Source organism: Geotrypetes seraphini, chromosome 10 (assembly GCF_902459505.1).
Source record: "Geotrypetes seraphini chromosome 10, aGeoSer1.1, whole genome shotgun sequence".
NCBI lineage: Eukaryota > Metazoa > Chordata > Amphibia > Gymnophiona > Dermophiidae > Geotrypetes > Geotrypetes seraphini.
This window is the reverse complement of record NC_047093.1, coordinates 82,999,714-83,014,446: the sequence shown is the minus strand read 5'-3', so window position 1 is coordinate 83,014,446 and position 14,733 is coordinate 82,999,714. Positions and strand designations below refer to the sequence as shown.

The 14,733-nt window shown below is 40.4% G+C and overlaps 1 protein-coding gene across 1 annotated transcript in view; it reads right to left on the bottom strand.

Moving 5' to 3' along the window:
- The window catches only part of BRINP1 (BMP/retinoic acid inducible neural specific 1), a 279,680-nt gene that overhangs the window by 226,775 nt on the left and 38,172 nt on the right, over positions 1 to 14,733 (bottom strand). Inside the window, exon 2 of the mRNA XM_033962434.1 lies at positions 9,305 to 9,572. Within this exon, the coding sequence (XP_033818325.1) occupies positions 9,305 to 9,522 (218 nt within the window). The 5' untranslated portion in view covers positions 9,523 to 9,572. The remainder of the gene's footprint in view (positions 1 to 9,304; positions 9,573 to 14,733) is intronic.

Here is a 14,733-nt window from a genome sequence, read left to right as displayed (position 1 = left end):
AACACAATTATTCAATAGGTCGGTCTCTTAATGCATTTTACTGCCTAATTTTAAAAATTTGTATCTTATTCTAAATTGTTGTATTCTTTATTATTGCATGTACTCACATTTGTTGTATCCTAAATGATTTGGACTGTATGTATCATGCTTGACTGTTGTAAATTGCCTAGAACTCTTGGGTATGGCGGTATATAAAAATAAACTATTATTATTATTATTATTATTATTATGCCGGGCCATTTCCAGTGACCGGCATTGAATATCTGGTCTATCTTTGGCCAGCTTAAATTTAGCTTGCTATGTCAATTTTAAATGCTGGCCGGTTAAATTATAGTGGCCAATGATAGCCCTGCTTTCTGCGTGGCCCAATTTGGCCGCTAAACTTGCCAGTCAGTGTTTATAGCTGATGGCTTCCATGTGATATAGCTGGCCAAGTTTAATCCACTAACCACTGATATTCAGCAGATATATCCAGTTATCTCCCGCTAAACATTAAAGGTTAGTTGGCTAACTAACCTCTAATATTCAGCCGGTTAAATCAGTGGTCTCAAACTCGCAGTCTGGGGGCCACATGTGGCCTGCCAGGTGCTATTTTGAGGCCCTCGGTATTATAAAGAATGATTCTTTACAGAAAACTTGTGTCTTAAGTGTCTGGTGGTAGTGTCCGATGGTCACATTTTGGAATGTTGCCTACCTCACTGCTGTAACCTCACGCAAGCGCTTTCCTGCGTCTGTATGCGATTGTCCTCTACACTCCACCCCACAATTGCATACAGATGCAAGAAAGCGCTTGCGTGAGGCTACAGCAGTGAGGCGGGAACTGTTCCAGAACGTAAGGTAACCATTGGAGGTATTGCAGCTTGTGCGTGTGTCCGGTGTTGGAGGAGGTGAGAGCTGAAGGCTGCTGTGGATGCGACCGCCGGACACTTAAAGGCACAAGTTTTCTATAAAGAATCATTCTTTATAATACTGCAGGCCTCAAAATCGTTGGCCCAAAATAGTTGGTCCAAAATCTTGTCTCATGCAGTTGATACTTTGATAGCTTTTCACTTTCTGCATGTTGCACTGCTTTCAGCTGTGTATAGCTGAAATTATCAGAAGCAATTAAGGAAAGATTTATAAACTATAATAGTTTATAAATCTTTCCTTAATTGCTTCTGATAATTTCAGATAATCCACATTTTGGATTTGTAGGTACTTACCACGTGCAAAATTGTCATTTCTTTAATAAGACAGTAACTATTTTTTCTGCGGCCCTTCAAGTACCTACAAATCCAAAATGTGGCCCTGCAAAGGGTTTGAGTTTGAGACTGCTGGATTAAATAGTGATGAATATCAGGCGGCATGTGCTCATCACATTACGAAGTCCACGTTAGTCTCTGCCCATGAGCCACCTAGTCCCTGCCTCTAACAAAATATACAGTTAACATACAGTATATGTTAATATATATATTTAATAATGCCTGAAAGCAAATGCCCGTTGCCTGGGAAAGGTCTGAAAAATCTGAAACTAAACCGGAAATTTTATTCCTTCATATATCTTTATTGTTTTGGGAACAACAATCTGGTTCATTATGATTTAATAACATAGAGCAAGTTATTTTCTGTGATGTAATGTATTATGTTTTTTTATTAATTTATTTTATGTTGATGAGCATTACGCTTTTGAATACTCTTTGCAGTTCAATTAAATGTTTCTGTGATTTTCTAATCCACTTTGCACCATCTGCGACAGAAAAGGCAGAGCATAAGTTTACAAATTAGATTAAACTAAATCTAACTGCCAATTCCCAAAGTTAGATGGTTAGACTCAAGAAAACTGAACTTCAGATAATTAACCGCAGATCACTGAAGAGAAGTAAAAACTCTAAACTGGAGACAGTTAAAGCAGAGAAGCATTGCTTTTATAAATAGACAGACCCTGAGGGCATGAAATGCAAATGGACTGGAACACAGGAGACATGAAGAGAATAAGTCTGCACACTCAAGCTAGTAAATATATCACTACAGGGAGAATTTGTCTCAGTCACTGCTAGCATAAACCAGATTGTACAGATTGTAAAAGAGCAGTTCTATAAACTAGGCACTGCCATTGCACGTGGAAATGTTTAGAATCCTAAACACATCAAACAGGAGAACAAAACTGTTCCGGAGTTTTAGATTCTGAAATTCAGGCAGGTTATGTAACATGCAGTTCTCTGTATTGTGTCCTTTTGAAGTTGGTGATCAGAGGTTCCCTTTAGGATCCCTTCCAGATTTCTCAGTCAGACTATCAATGCAGGTACTGCAGACAAAGCATGGCCCGTTTTGAGTCAGAGAAGATCCCAATAAATAATTTGTGAAGTTTTACCAGTGTTGTTGTGTTCTCTCCACTGTTGATCTCGGAATGGGACAATTCATCGTGGTCGTTTCATCGCGGACCGTTTCATTCCAGCATGCTAAATCGAGCAGTATGGCTTTGTAGAATTTGGGGGGAGTATAAAGGCATTGCCCCCCCCAATGAAATATATTCTTTGAAGGAGAGGGGGAGGGTAGAACGCAGACAAAGAGGAAAGGAAGAGGGGGTGGGGTATCGCCCCCCAAATGAAACGCTGAATCGCATGGACAGGGAAAGTGAACCTCTTTTTGTATGCAATTTGTTCATGTATCTGCGGGATAGAGACCATGCGTGGCGGCTGATTCAGCGCTAAAATGGCCGTGATTAAGTGGCTGTGTTCAACTGTCCGCTATGAATAAGAACATAAGAATAGCCTTACTGGGTCAGACTAATGGTCCTCACAGTGGCCAATCCAAGTCACTAGTACCTGGCCAAAACCCAAAGTGTAGCAATATTTAATGCTACCGATACAGGGCAAACAGTGGCTTCCTCCGTGTCTTTCTCAGTAACAAACTATGTACTTTTCCTCCAGGAACTTGTCCAAACTTTTCTTAAAACCAGCTACACTATCCACACTTACCACATCCTCTGGCAACGCATTTCAGAGCTTAATATTCTCTGAGTGAAAAAATATTTCCTCCAATTGGTTTTAAAAGTATTTCCCTGTAACTTCATCCTTGACCATGTTGATCTTCCTCACAACGTTTAGAATCCTAACGTTTATGCACATAAATGTGCAATCACACGTGTATATGCTGGTGTGCCACCTTAATGCTATCGGATAAATACACAACTACGAGTATTTTGCATAGCATATGTTTTCATGGGGGTATACATATGAGCAGAGAATGAGCAGGATTTATGTGGAGTTCTCAATTATGCACCTAACAAACAGAATGCTACAAGTTACACACATCCCTGCAGCATTCAGATATCCACATTTATGGCAGCTCTATGACTGATGTAAGTGTGGTTGCCTAAATGTTAGGTGTGCTAATACTTGGTTATGCTAGTATTCTATAATACACTAATGCATCTAGGTTCCATTATAGAATAGGCTTCCTGATGCCCACTCTTAGGGCACCTGATTAGGGCAATTACCTGCATAAGCATCTTCTGTTAAGTTTCTGGTCCAGGTTCTTGTCAAGGCTGTAAGAGCTGGCTGAAGGCTATTCCCTTGCCTTGCAACTCTCAAGGTGGAAAGTCAAGGTAGGTTTCTAATGGAAGCTGTTCATTTGCTCACTGCCCACAGTCACCTCATAGTATTAAACTCAGCATAAGCCGGAAAAGAGTGATTTTGCAGCTACTCCGTTTCTATGTAGAAATATTGGACAAGTTCCTATTAGAAAAGTCCATAAGCCATAATTAAGATGGACTTAGGAAAATCGACTGCTTATAAGCAACATAAAATCTGTTTTTATTTTTTTAGGATCTTATCAGGTCCTTGTGACCTGGATTGGTCATTGTTGGAAACAGGATACTAAGTTTAATGGACCATCAACCTGACCCAGTATTGCAGTGCCTAAGTTCTTATGCAGCCATCATTACAACAGTATCAATCAGCGGTGTTACCAGAACAGAATTTTCTTTGGGGACCAAAGTTTAGCATATGTGGGCACTGAGATTAAAGGAATCCATTTCATCCTCTATCCAGCATTTGCCATTTGCTTTTCCTTTCCTCCCCTCTCCCACCCCTTCACCAAAATTCAAATTAAAAATGTCGAAGGTGGTAGAGATCCACAAGACCTAGCAATTGAAGAAATCCGAAGCCCGAGTCAACTGAGATATGAAAAAGTGTAGCTGTCAGCAGCAACACGTTGAACCACTGTTACCAACACCACCCTCATGATGCATACTGATAGACTAGTACTGCCTGATACTGATCTTTTGGGATCAGCATCAGGAAGTGCTCTGATGAAAACTAAGGGGCTCATAATCGAAAGAGAAATATGTCCAAAAACGGGCCTAAGTCAGCACTTGGACGAACATTTCTCAAATACGTCAAGTGCCGATACTAAAAACGGGTTTTGGACGTATTTCTAAATGACCTAGGCCTTCATAGTGCCGCTGAACAACCAAAGCTAAATGGGGCATTTCGGGAGGAGTGTCGAGGGCGGGAGTTGGGTGGGATGTGGGCCGTCTTAGACTTAGTCGTACAGCATGTATAACCGAAAGTTATACAGCCCACGATCGACGGAACTCACCAGATAAGCACTGAAAACATATAATACAAACCCCCACACACTACCCCAATGATCACCGACACCCCCCCACCCCCATAAAATTTTAATCACAACTTTAAAATTTAGCCTCCAGACCATCATCACCTGGCCGCCTGGCTTAGGAAAGCCTAGTCGTCCAGCAGATAAGTGGGTCTAAGGGATTCTGGAGGTGGTTTGGGGGGCTCACCATGACCTATAAGGGAGCTGTAGTGAGGAGAAGACATGGCACTGTTTTTGTGAAGTTCACAGTAGTGCCCTGTAAGGTACCCCACTATTTAGGTGCCATGTCTGGGTATGCTGTCCATCACTTTGCAGACCCCTCCCACGTCCAACAGGGCTTGTTCTAGGCGTTTTGGACTTGGATGAAAAGTTGGACGAAAATATGGTATAAAGATGGACGATTTAGCAACTTGGACGATCAGATCGGCAGGACGTATAATTAGACGATTTTTGAAACGAAAAAAAAGTTGGACGTAGTTTTTACTTTGGAACGACTTGCGAGATGGATGTAAACGGACTTAGACGTCCCTTTCGATTATGCCCCTCCACGCTTATAGTCAGGACATCAGTGGCTTAAAGTGCTGCCACTGACTATTGCACTTATTCACTGCTCAGCTGAATGGCTTCAGATTTCTTTACCTGATGGGGTTTGGAGATGCCTTCCACATGCAGCACAGATACAAGAAGCTGGGCCTGAGGCAAAAAATGGAGGAGTCCAAGACAAAGAACAAAATCGAAATAGCACCAAATGTTCCATAAAGTAAATGAAGTAGCAAAACAACAAAAAGATTGTGGAACAGGATATCGGATGTACCAGTTTGTAGTTTAATAAGCGTCCAAATAACTTAAAAACCATAAAGAGAAATATGTGCAAACTTTCAATCTGGAATCTGCTGTAGATCAGAAGAAACCATGGATTTTACCATCTGCTTTTTGTGAAGGCAGATATTCAACTGAAACTAATGAACATAGATTCAGAGCTACAATCTACTTGTGTTATTTCATATTCCACTCAAAACACACATATAAACACTTCCCCTAAATAAGGTAGACATTTTGTTGAACACGGTGTGCTCTTTAGCTTATTGAGTGAAGGATTTCTTTTTTTTTATGTGGATATACTATTATTTAATAATCATTGAAAGACCATTGAAAATTTTCCACCCTAAGGAGTAGATTTTAGTTTGATTAAATATATATATATTACATTGCATTAGTGATTTCTATTCTGCCATTACCTTGCGGTTCAAGGCAGATTACAAAGAATTGTCATGATGTTGAGAAATACATTAGGCTGATTATTTAAGAATTGTCATGATATTAGGAAATACATTAGGAGTAGTTTGAACATTTTGGATTTGCTAAGGAGTAGATAGTAATTGTAAGAAGTAGATAGTAATTGTAGGTGAAGCTTGGGATGGATCTGGTTGTGTTATATAGGTTTTATGTATTTTTTGAAGAGTACAGTTTTTGTTTCTTTTTTGAAGGTTTTGTAGTCTTTGGTCGAGGATAGCAGATTGGTGAGTTGTTTGTCCAGTTTTGCTGCTCTGGTGGCCAGTAGGTTGTCATATAGTTTTCTTCGTTTGATATTTTTGGTTGGCGGGTGTGTGAATAGTGTGTGGATTCTCCTGTGTCTGGTTGAGGTGGATTGAGTTAGTCAGCTGTTTCCATTCATAGCTTTAAATAGTAGGCAATGGAATTTGAAGCGTACTCTGGCTTGTATTGGGAGTCAGTGTGAGTCGTGGTATGCCTCTGTGATATGGTTGTAGTTTTTCAAAGTGGTTGGAAAGAAATTTGCAAAATAAAAGAAAAGACATTTCTGATGGCATTATCCAAACATTTAATTGTTTAAGTAGGGCACTTAAAATGTTTTCTGCAAACATTTATATTTCCATTCCATCTTCACTATTTTGCAAATAAAGATCCCCTGTGCTTAACCCATTCCTTCTTGATATCTATCATGTTAGATGCTATTGCCTGTTCCAGAAAGGTACTCTATATATTCTGTATCCTTTCTTTGAAAATGGATTTCCTGACATTGAATTTTGGGACTTGTATACCGGCTTTTTGTAGGTATACAACCACACTCAAAGTGGTTTACATACAGGTACTTCAAGCATTTTCCCTATCTGTCCAGGTGGACTCACAGTCCCTCTAATGCAGTGATTCCCAACCCTGTCCTGGAGGAACACCAGGCCAATCGGGTTTTCAGGCTAGCCCTAATGAATATGCATGAGAGAGATTTGCATATGATGGAAGTGATAGGCATGCAAATTTGCTTCATGCATATTCATTAGGGCTAGCCTGAAAACCCAATTGGCCTGGTGTTCCTCCAGGACAGGGTTGGGAACCACTGCTCTAATGTACCTGGGGCAGTGGAGGATTAAGTGACTTGCCCAGGGTCACAAGGAGCAGTGCAGGGTTTAAACCCACAACCTCAGAGTGCTGAGGCTGTAGCTCTAACCACTGCACTACACTCTCCTCCAACCACTGCACTACACTCTCCTCCAACCACTGCACTACACTCTCCTACACATTGCTCCTGGGTCTGCCTCCACGAAACTTCACAGCATGATTTTTTAGAATATTCTTTTCCATTGAAAAATTAGTTTCCTTTAACATGTAATTAATTTCTTCCAGGTATTTTGAATTTCTATCATATCTCCTCATCTCTTGGGACCTCTAGGGTTTATATATTTTTATCAGACACATATGATTTTGATAGACCTTCTCTGGAAATCCTCCACTATGTCCATCCTTATGGAGATAAAATCTCCAAACTAGACACAGTATTACAGCTCTTATCTCACTAATGCATTATTGCTTCCTTTCTCACTGTGTCCTTTGCACACATCTTTGGCCACTATATTGTCACACTTTTGTTTCCTTTGCATCCTTGGACACAATCACTATGTGACCTCTTTCTTGCTCTGTGGACTAGAGAATGACACAGGGACAAATTTGTCCACATCCCCGCAGGAACTCAATTTCCCCGTCCCGTTCCTGCAAGTTTTGTCACTGTCCCGGCCCCATTCCAGTAACTCTGCCTTAACTGCACAAACCTCAAACACTTAAGATTTTAAAGTGTTGGAGGCTTATGCAGATGAGGACAGAGCTTGCAGGAATGGGGCAGGGACAGGAAAAGAACTCATGGGGATGGGACTGGGAATTGAGTTCCCGCAGGGACAGGGACAGGGAAAAATTTATCTCCGTGTCATAAGAAATCAATGTCTTATCTCCATCAAGTACAATGCCCTTGAATTTCTGCATTCCAAAAAGAGAACTCTATATTTTATTGTATTGAAATTTGTAATGTTCTGGTAAGCCACATCGTGACAACCCTTTATTTCCCTCTAGCTCAGTTCAGTTTGTACTTGAGCCCAGGTTTGGGCTCAGAACCACCAAGCTATCAGATGTCAGAGGTTCAGGCTGTGCACACAGGTAGGCCTCTTCTGTAATGCCACTATCCAGGCAAAAATGTACAGCTACGGACCTTGGAGCTGATCCACAGTCATGAAGCCTTCTCTGTGTTTCATACAAATCCCTTAAAATCTCCACCTCTTTCTCAGTATGAGGTTCCTGTAAAAATGGAAACACATAAGGTGTGGGATTTTCACAGTGTCTGTGACTGCCTCTTGGCTCCAGGGCTCTGCATTGCATTTTCTGTTCACTGTTTTTACTGCTGCAGTTCCTGCTTCTTCAGTCGTTGAGGGAATAAGAAGATAGCAGCAAGCCTGAAGGTGAGGAGACTGGCATTGATATTGGGAGTGGGGTTGCTATCCAGCTGATAATTTCTAAAACTAGAAGGGACTTTCTTACCACAAATTCCCACTTCAACATACAACTTCAGTCTCTTTGGGGAGAAAGGGGCTCTCTCCCCCTCCCTGTACCTTGGACACCCATATTCTAAATCCATAGATATTGTCCAGTCCCTATTTTCAGTCTGAATGCTTTCAATAAACAAATTCCTAGCTAAATAATGAAGCTGCTTCACTTCAGTGTTTTAGATTAAGACAAGACCATTTCTTCATTTCCTTAAATACTCATCAGCTTTTCCTACATATTTCTTTCATGTATTGCTATATTTCTAACTGAACTTGCATATCTCTAATCCATTTGCCATCAACTGTTCATCTAGAGCAGAACTCCATTTCAAAAACAAAACCAGCCATGCTGAAAAAAGAAAATAGAAAAATGAGTCGACCACAACGCTGGAACTATTTTCAATGGTGCTTCTCATAGTGTTTCAATTACAAAAGCAGGATTATGACGGTATCACTACTCGAGCCACTAGAACTTCACTCATCCCCCATTCACGAACACCATATTTTTGCTAGAAAAGTCTAACAGAAGTTTAAAAAACTATGAATCATTCACAACATGTGCCTTCTTCCTATATTCTGCTTACAGAGCCATTAAGAAATAAGTGCAATATTATTCCCTGAGTCTTGCTCAATTAACTGAATCAACAAATGATTCTTGTCTTGGTATTTTGGGGATCTAAATTTATTATCCCTCAGGAAAGAAAAAAAAACACACCATAAAATAGTAATACTAGATCCTCATTAAGCAGATGGAACTGTCCTACCCTTTCTTTCACTAAGCTCTATGTTTCCAGACTTCCACTCTCTTTTGCCATAAATTCAAATTTGCAAAATCTTTTGTAAAAATTATCATTTTTGTAAAGCTCAGGAAAGAAACTTACCTGTATATTTTATATCTGGTTGTAAATCCTTGTCGATGCCTTTCCACAAAGGATAAGTAGCTCCGTGAGTGGTGAAAGGGCCCTCTGTCTGAAATAAGCCAATCAAACTCCTTGGAGACATGTTGCTCGGCAACAGCTGGTTCCTGATGTAAGGACTGTACTGTTATATGGTCCCATATAAACAGGAAGAAGATGAACTCAACAAACCTCCAGTTCATGCTTTTCTCTCGGCCTTTTTCCTCTCATTCTTGCTCCATTCTATGGAGTCCTGTCAAAAATGAAAGGGAGAGAAAGAATTAGCAGTGACTCAGCAAAGTAGAAAGCAAAAATTGTTAATGCAATAATACAATATCATTTTGCATATTCTTGGACATTATTGTTTGATGTTGAGGTTTACAAAATTTGTTTATAGGTTCTGAGTATATTTAACCTATTTTACGCATGTAGGATTAGTTATTTTGAAAAGGTACATATGACCCATTCAGGGCCAGGTCAATTATTAGGTGCCCTAGGAAACCTTCAAGCTTGCATCTGTCTCAATTAACTTTCAGGTCTTTAGCACACTCACTGCCTAAAATGTTTGATAACTCACTTCAAAAATCATAATTGGACATCACTTAAGCGATCCATCAAATTTTATTAAAACTTGAAACTTCAAATATTAAACTTTCATATATACACAATAGACAGTGGCCATTTTAAAAGTTGCCTACCCTTTCTTGCTGGCAAAAGAACACATATACAGTTCTTTGAGTACTTTGTCTGACTGTTAGGACCTACTGTTCTGCTTTTACTTCAGTGATCTTTTCTGGTCCCCCTCTCCTGCCCAGATACTGATACTCTAAGCAACTGCATAGTCTGCCCAGTGGTTAAGCTGGCCCTGGCCTTTCATATTTCTTCCCCTACATCACAAACCATCAATAGAATTCTCATTGACTTGACTTTCCAGTTGTTATATATTGTAATTTCATTTATGGGTTGAAAGCTTAAATTAGTCCCCGTTAATTTAGTGTATGGACTTTAGTGCCATATTACACTAACATCCCCCCTTTTTACTAAGAGGTTTTATAGAATAACACTTAGCGCCATATTAGTCAGCATCAATTTTTTTAGGCAGTATATATAGAATCAGACCTTTAATGAATGCTAACAGGCTTCTACAGCATATGTTAAAGCTTTTTTTGTAGTATTTTCCTTATTTCCGCATGCTAGTCTGCACATTGCTAATTTTCAAAATATTTTTGGGAGAGGGTGTGCCATGGGCAAAGATTTGGTGTACCCATATGATTCAGTTAGCATGTTATAGTTAGTATGCACTAACCAGATAATGCAGAGTAAACATAGGATCACAGTGCCTTCTAAATATGAAGCAATGTTAGTTAGGTGCCATTGACTCATACTTGAGTCCAAGCGACTTGATGAATTACAGATCTAAAAAGAAATCGGTTTTGGATTAGTCCGTAAGGTCCTCTAGGGTCATCCCCATGGTTGTTTTCAACATGTCCAGCCATCTGATTGCAGGTCTCCTTCTTCACCTGGATCCTTCGATCTTCCCAAACATGATGTCATAGAAACATAGAGTATGATGGCAGAAAATGGCCAGCGGCCCAAAAAGTCTGCCCACTCAAGAACCCTCCCTTCCTTGAGAATCCATCTTTTAAGCATAACTCTGTAGCAACCCTATCTGTTTGTCCCATCATCTCTTGAAGTCAAGCACGCTACTGGCCTCGACCACCTGGCATGGAAGAACATTCCATCGATCAATCACCCTTTCGGTGAAGAAGTATTTCCTGGTATCACCATGAAATCTTCCCCCCTTAAGTTTTAGCGGATGCCCTCTTGTCGCCGTGGGACCCTTAAGAAAAAAGATTTCTTCCTCCACTTCAATGCGGCCTATGATGTATTTGAATGTTTCTATCATGTCCCCCTATCTCTGTGCTCCTTGAGAGAATATAAGCGCAGTCTGCTCAGACGTTCTTCATATGGGAGATCTTTAAGTCCTGAGACCATCCTAGTGGCCATTCTCTAGATCAACTCCATTCTCTTCATATCCTTTTGATAATGTGGCCTCCAAAACTGGACACAGTATTCCAGGTGAGGTCTCACCATGGATCTGTATAACGGCTTTCGGCTGATAACGCTCCTTCTGATGCAACCCAGCATTTGTCTAGCCTTTGCTGAAGCTTTCTCCACCTGATTGGCAGCTTTCATATCTTACCGGATGATTACTCCCAAGTCCCTTTCTGTAACAGTTCTTGTTAAGTTTTCACCATTCAAGGTATATGTTCTGCATGGATTTCCGCTTCCAAGATGCATTACCTTACATTTTTGGGCATTGAAGTTTAGTTGCCAAGTACTGGACCATTGTTCCAATAAAAGTATGTCCTGTTCCATAGTGTTGGGCCTGGTTGCACTGTCAGGTTCTGTTGCCCTGCCACAACTTTGCATAGTTTAACGTCATTGGCAAATAATGTAAGTCCCTGAGTCAGATCCCTTACAAAGATATTAAATAGCATTGGGCCCAAGCCCGAGCCCTCTGGCACTCCACTGGTTACTTTTGATGTTTTTGAGGAAATACCGTTTACCATCACCCTTTGAAGTCTGCCGCTAAGCCAGTCTTCTACCCATGCTGTCAGTGTTTCTCCTAATCCTAACGTGTTCATCTAGTTCAATAACCTACGGTGTGGGACATTATCAGAAGTCCAAATACATGATGTCCAGGGACTCTCCCCCTTCCATTTTTTTTGTTACTCTCCCCCATCCAGTTTTTTTGTTACCCAGTCAAAGAAGCTTATCAGATTGGATTGACAAGACCTTCCCTTCTTAAAGCCATGCTGGTGGGGATCCCTTAATCTTTTGTCATCCAGAATCGTGTCCTATCTGTTTTTAATCAATGTTTCCATGAGTTTACTCACTATTGATGTGAGACTCACCGGTCTATAATTTTCAGCCTCTGACCTGCACCGCTTTTTGTGGAGTGGGATAACATTGGCAGTTTTCCATCCAAGGTAACTTTTCCCTTGTTTAGGGAAAGATTGAGGAGCTCGGCTAACGGTTCTGCCAGGATATCTCTCAATTCTCAAAGTACTCTATGGTGTAGATTATCCGGGCCCATAGCTTTGTTTACTTTTAGTTTTGATAGCTCGTGGTAGACGTTGCTCGCATAAATTCCATATCCCGGAATGGGTCATCCGAGCTTCCCTTTGTATGTAGCTGAGGTCTGGATCCTGGCGCTTCGCAGGTGAAGACTGAACAGAAGTAGTTATTGAGTAGTTCTGCTTTGTCTGCATCTGAGTCTGTAAAGTTACCGTCAGGTTTCTTTAGGCGCCCAATACCGCTTGTGTTCTTCTTCCTGTCGCTAACGTATTTAAAAAAGGATTTCTCCCCTTTCTTAACCTGCCTAGCTATGTTTTATTCCATCCGGAGTTAGCCTCTCTGACTGTCATTTTAACTTTTCTAGATTTTGCCAGATAGATTTCTTTAGCTTCCGGTCGTTGTGATTATTTGTAGGTTACGAAAGCTTTTTTCTTTTGCTTTACTAGTTCTGAGAACTCTGTGGAGAACCACTGTGGTCTATTTTTTCTGCGTCGTTTGCTCACGGTTTTTATGTAAATGTTGGTGGCTTCTTGCAGGGTAGATTTCAAAGCCTACCATAGTACCTCTACACTGTCCGTTGTGCTTTGATTTTGCAGCACTTTGTAGACATAGTCCCCCATGCCCTGAAAGTTATTTCCTTTAAAATTTAGGACCTTAGTCGATGTATATGACCTAGTGGTTCCTTTCTTGAGGTGGAATCACACCATGTTGTGGTCGCTGGAGGCCAAGGTTTCTCCCACCGATACCTCTGTGACACTGTCTCCGTTGGTGAGTAACAGGTCCAGGATTGCCTGATCCCTGGTGGGTTCTAATACCATCTGTTTGAGGCGTGCACCTTGCATGGAGACTAGTAGCCTTTTGCTGCCATTGGTTGTAGAGGAAGGTTTGTTCCAGTCCACATCAGGCATATTGAAGTCTCCCATCAGCACTGTGATGGTCTCAATGCCTTAAATTAGTTCATCGTCTGCATCCTCCTTTTGTCTTGGTGGTCTGTATACAACACCAAGAAACAGGCATTTGTTATTGCCCCTGGCAGTGTGACCAAAATAAGACAGTCTTAACTTCATCATTTGGACTTTGAGTGACATAGTCAATTTGATCTCTTCAAGAAATGATTTGTTAGTTCTTCAGACCATCCACAGCACTCATAAAATCCTTCTCCAGCACCAAAGCTCAAATGAGTTGATCTTCTTTCTGTCTTGCTTCCGTAGTGTCCAGTTTTCACATCCATAATTGACCACTCAGAAAATGAGGGAACATTAGTGATCAACCTGCAATTAAATCTATAAGAAATGCCCTAAAATGTGCTATATTCAGTGCGGGCTTAGCATGCAGGAAAGTCCTGCAGTAACCCTTATTAAGTCCAGATTTGACCTCTGTTTCTCACATCAGTATTAGTGGTGTTCAGGTCAAAAAATATTCATGTTGCATCCCTTCCCAGGTCCCTTTTGTTTAGAGTTCTTTTTGGCAGTATTTTTATAAGAGTAATGTTGTTAAGAGTGCTGAACCTTGTGTGCACCCTCTTTAAAAGAAGTGCACACTATTCATGACAAATGAAAAAAATGCAAAATGTCTTGTTTTTTCCCTGCCATTTCATTTGGAAAATGACATGCAGCAATATGAGGAATCTGGTTGGCCTTTTTTCATAAGAGAAGCAGGAGAACAAAAATGTGCTGCAGAGAACAATCAATAAGAGGGAATGGCTAGGGGGATAATAATGTCATTGGAGCCCTGGTGGGGTTATAAATTGGTTGATTCTACATAGCCTTAAAAATTTTTTTTTGTTGCAGATCATGAACAAGTGAGTTTGGACCTCTGATACAGGTACTTGCCAAAATATGGCCATTTCAAGTCAACAATAAAATTAATAACCAGAGGATGGCACCGCATAGAACTTCACAGTCCTGCAGTGTATAAACTGTTATTGTTATTATCATCCCTCTGGCCATTTCCATGATTTTTTGTTGTTCTTGTTGTTGCTGTTTGTATGTTTTGTATTTTACCCTTCTTGTCCATTTCAAATGAATTCACATCCCTAATGAGTACTAGATAAGCAGTCTATTTCCTCAGTTAAATCCCACCTAACCTTGCCTGATCCAGGCCTCTTATTTGTCTATGTTGTGACTTCATTGTAAGCCTCAGATGTCATTAGTTCTCTCTTATATATATTGTACATTTCTGTATACTATTTAGAACTAATATACAGTAGAACTATTTAGAGAAGGGCTAATAGAAATAACTTATTTCTGAACAACTTAGTATAGTGGAATTGTTTCCCCTCGATAATATTCCACCATGTGCACAGGTAAGTGATTTAGTTTATCCAATTTCAT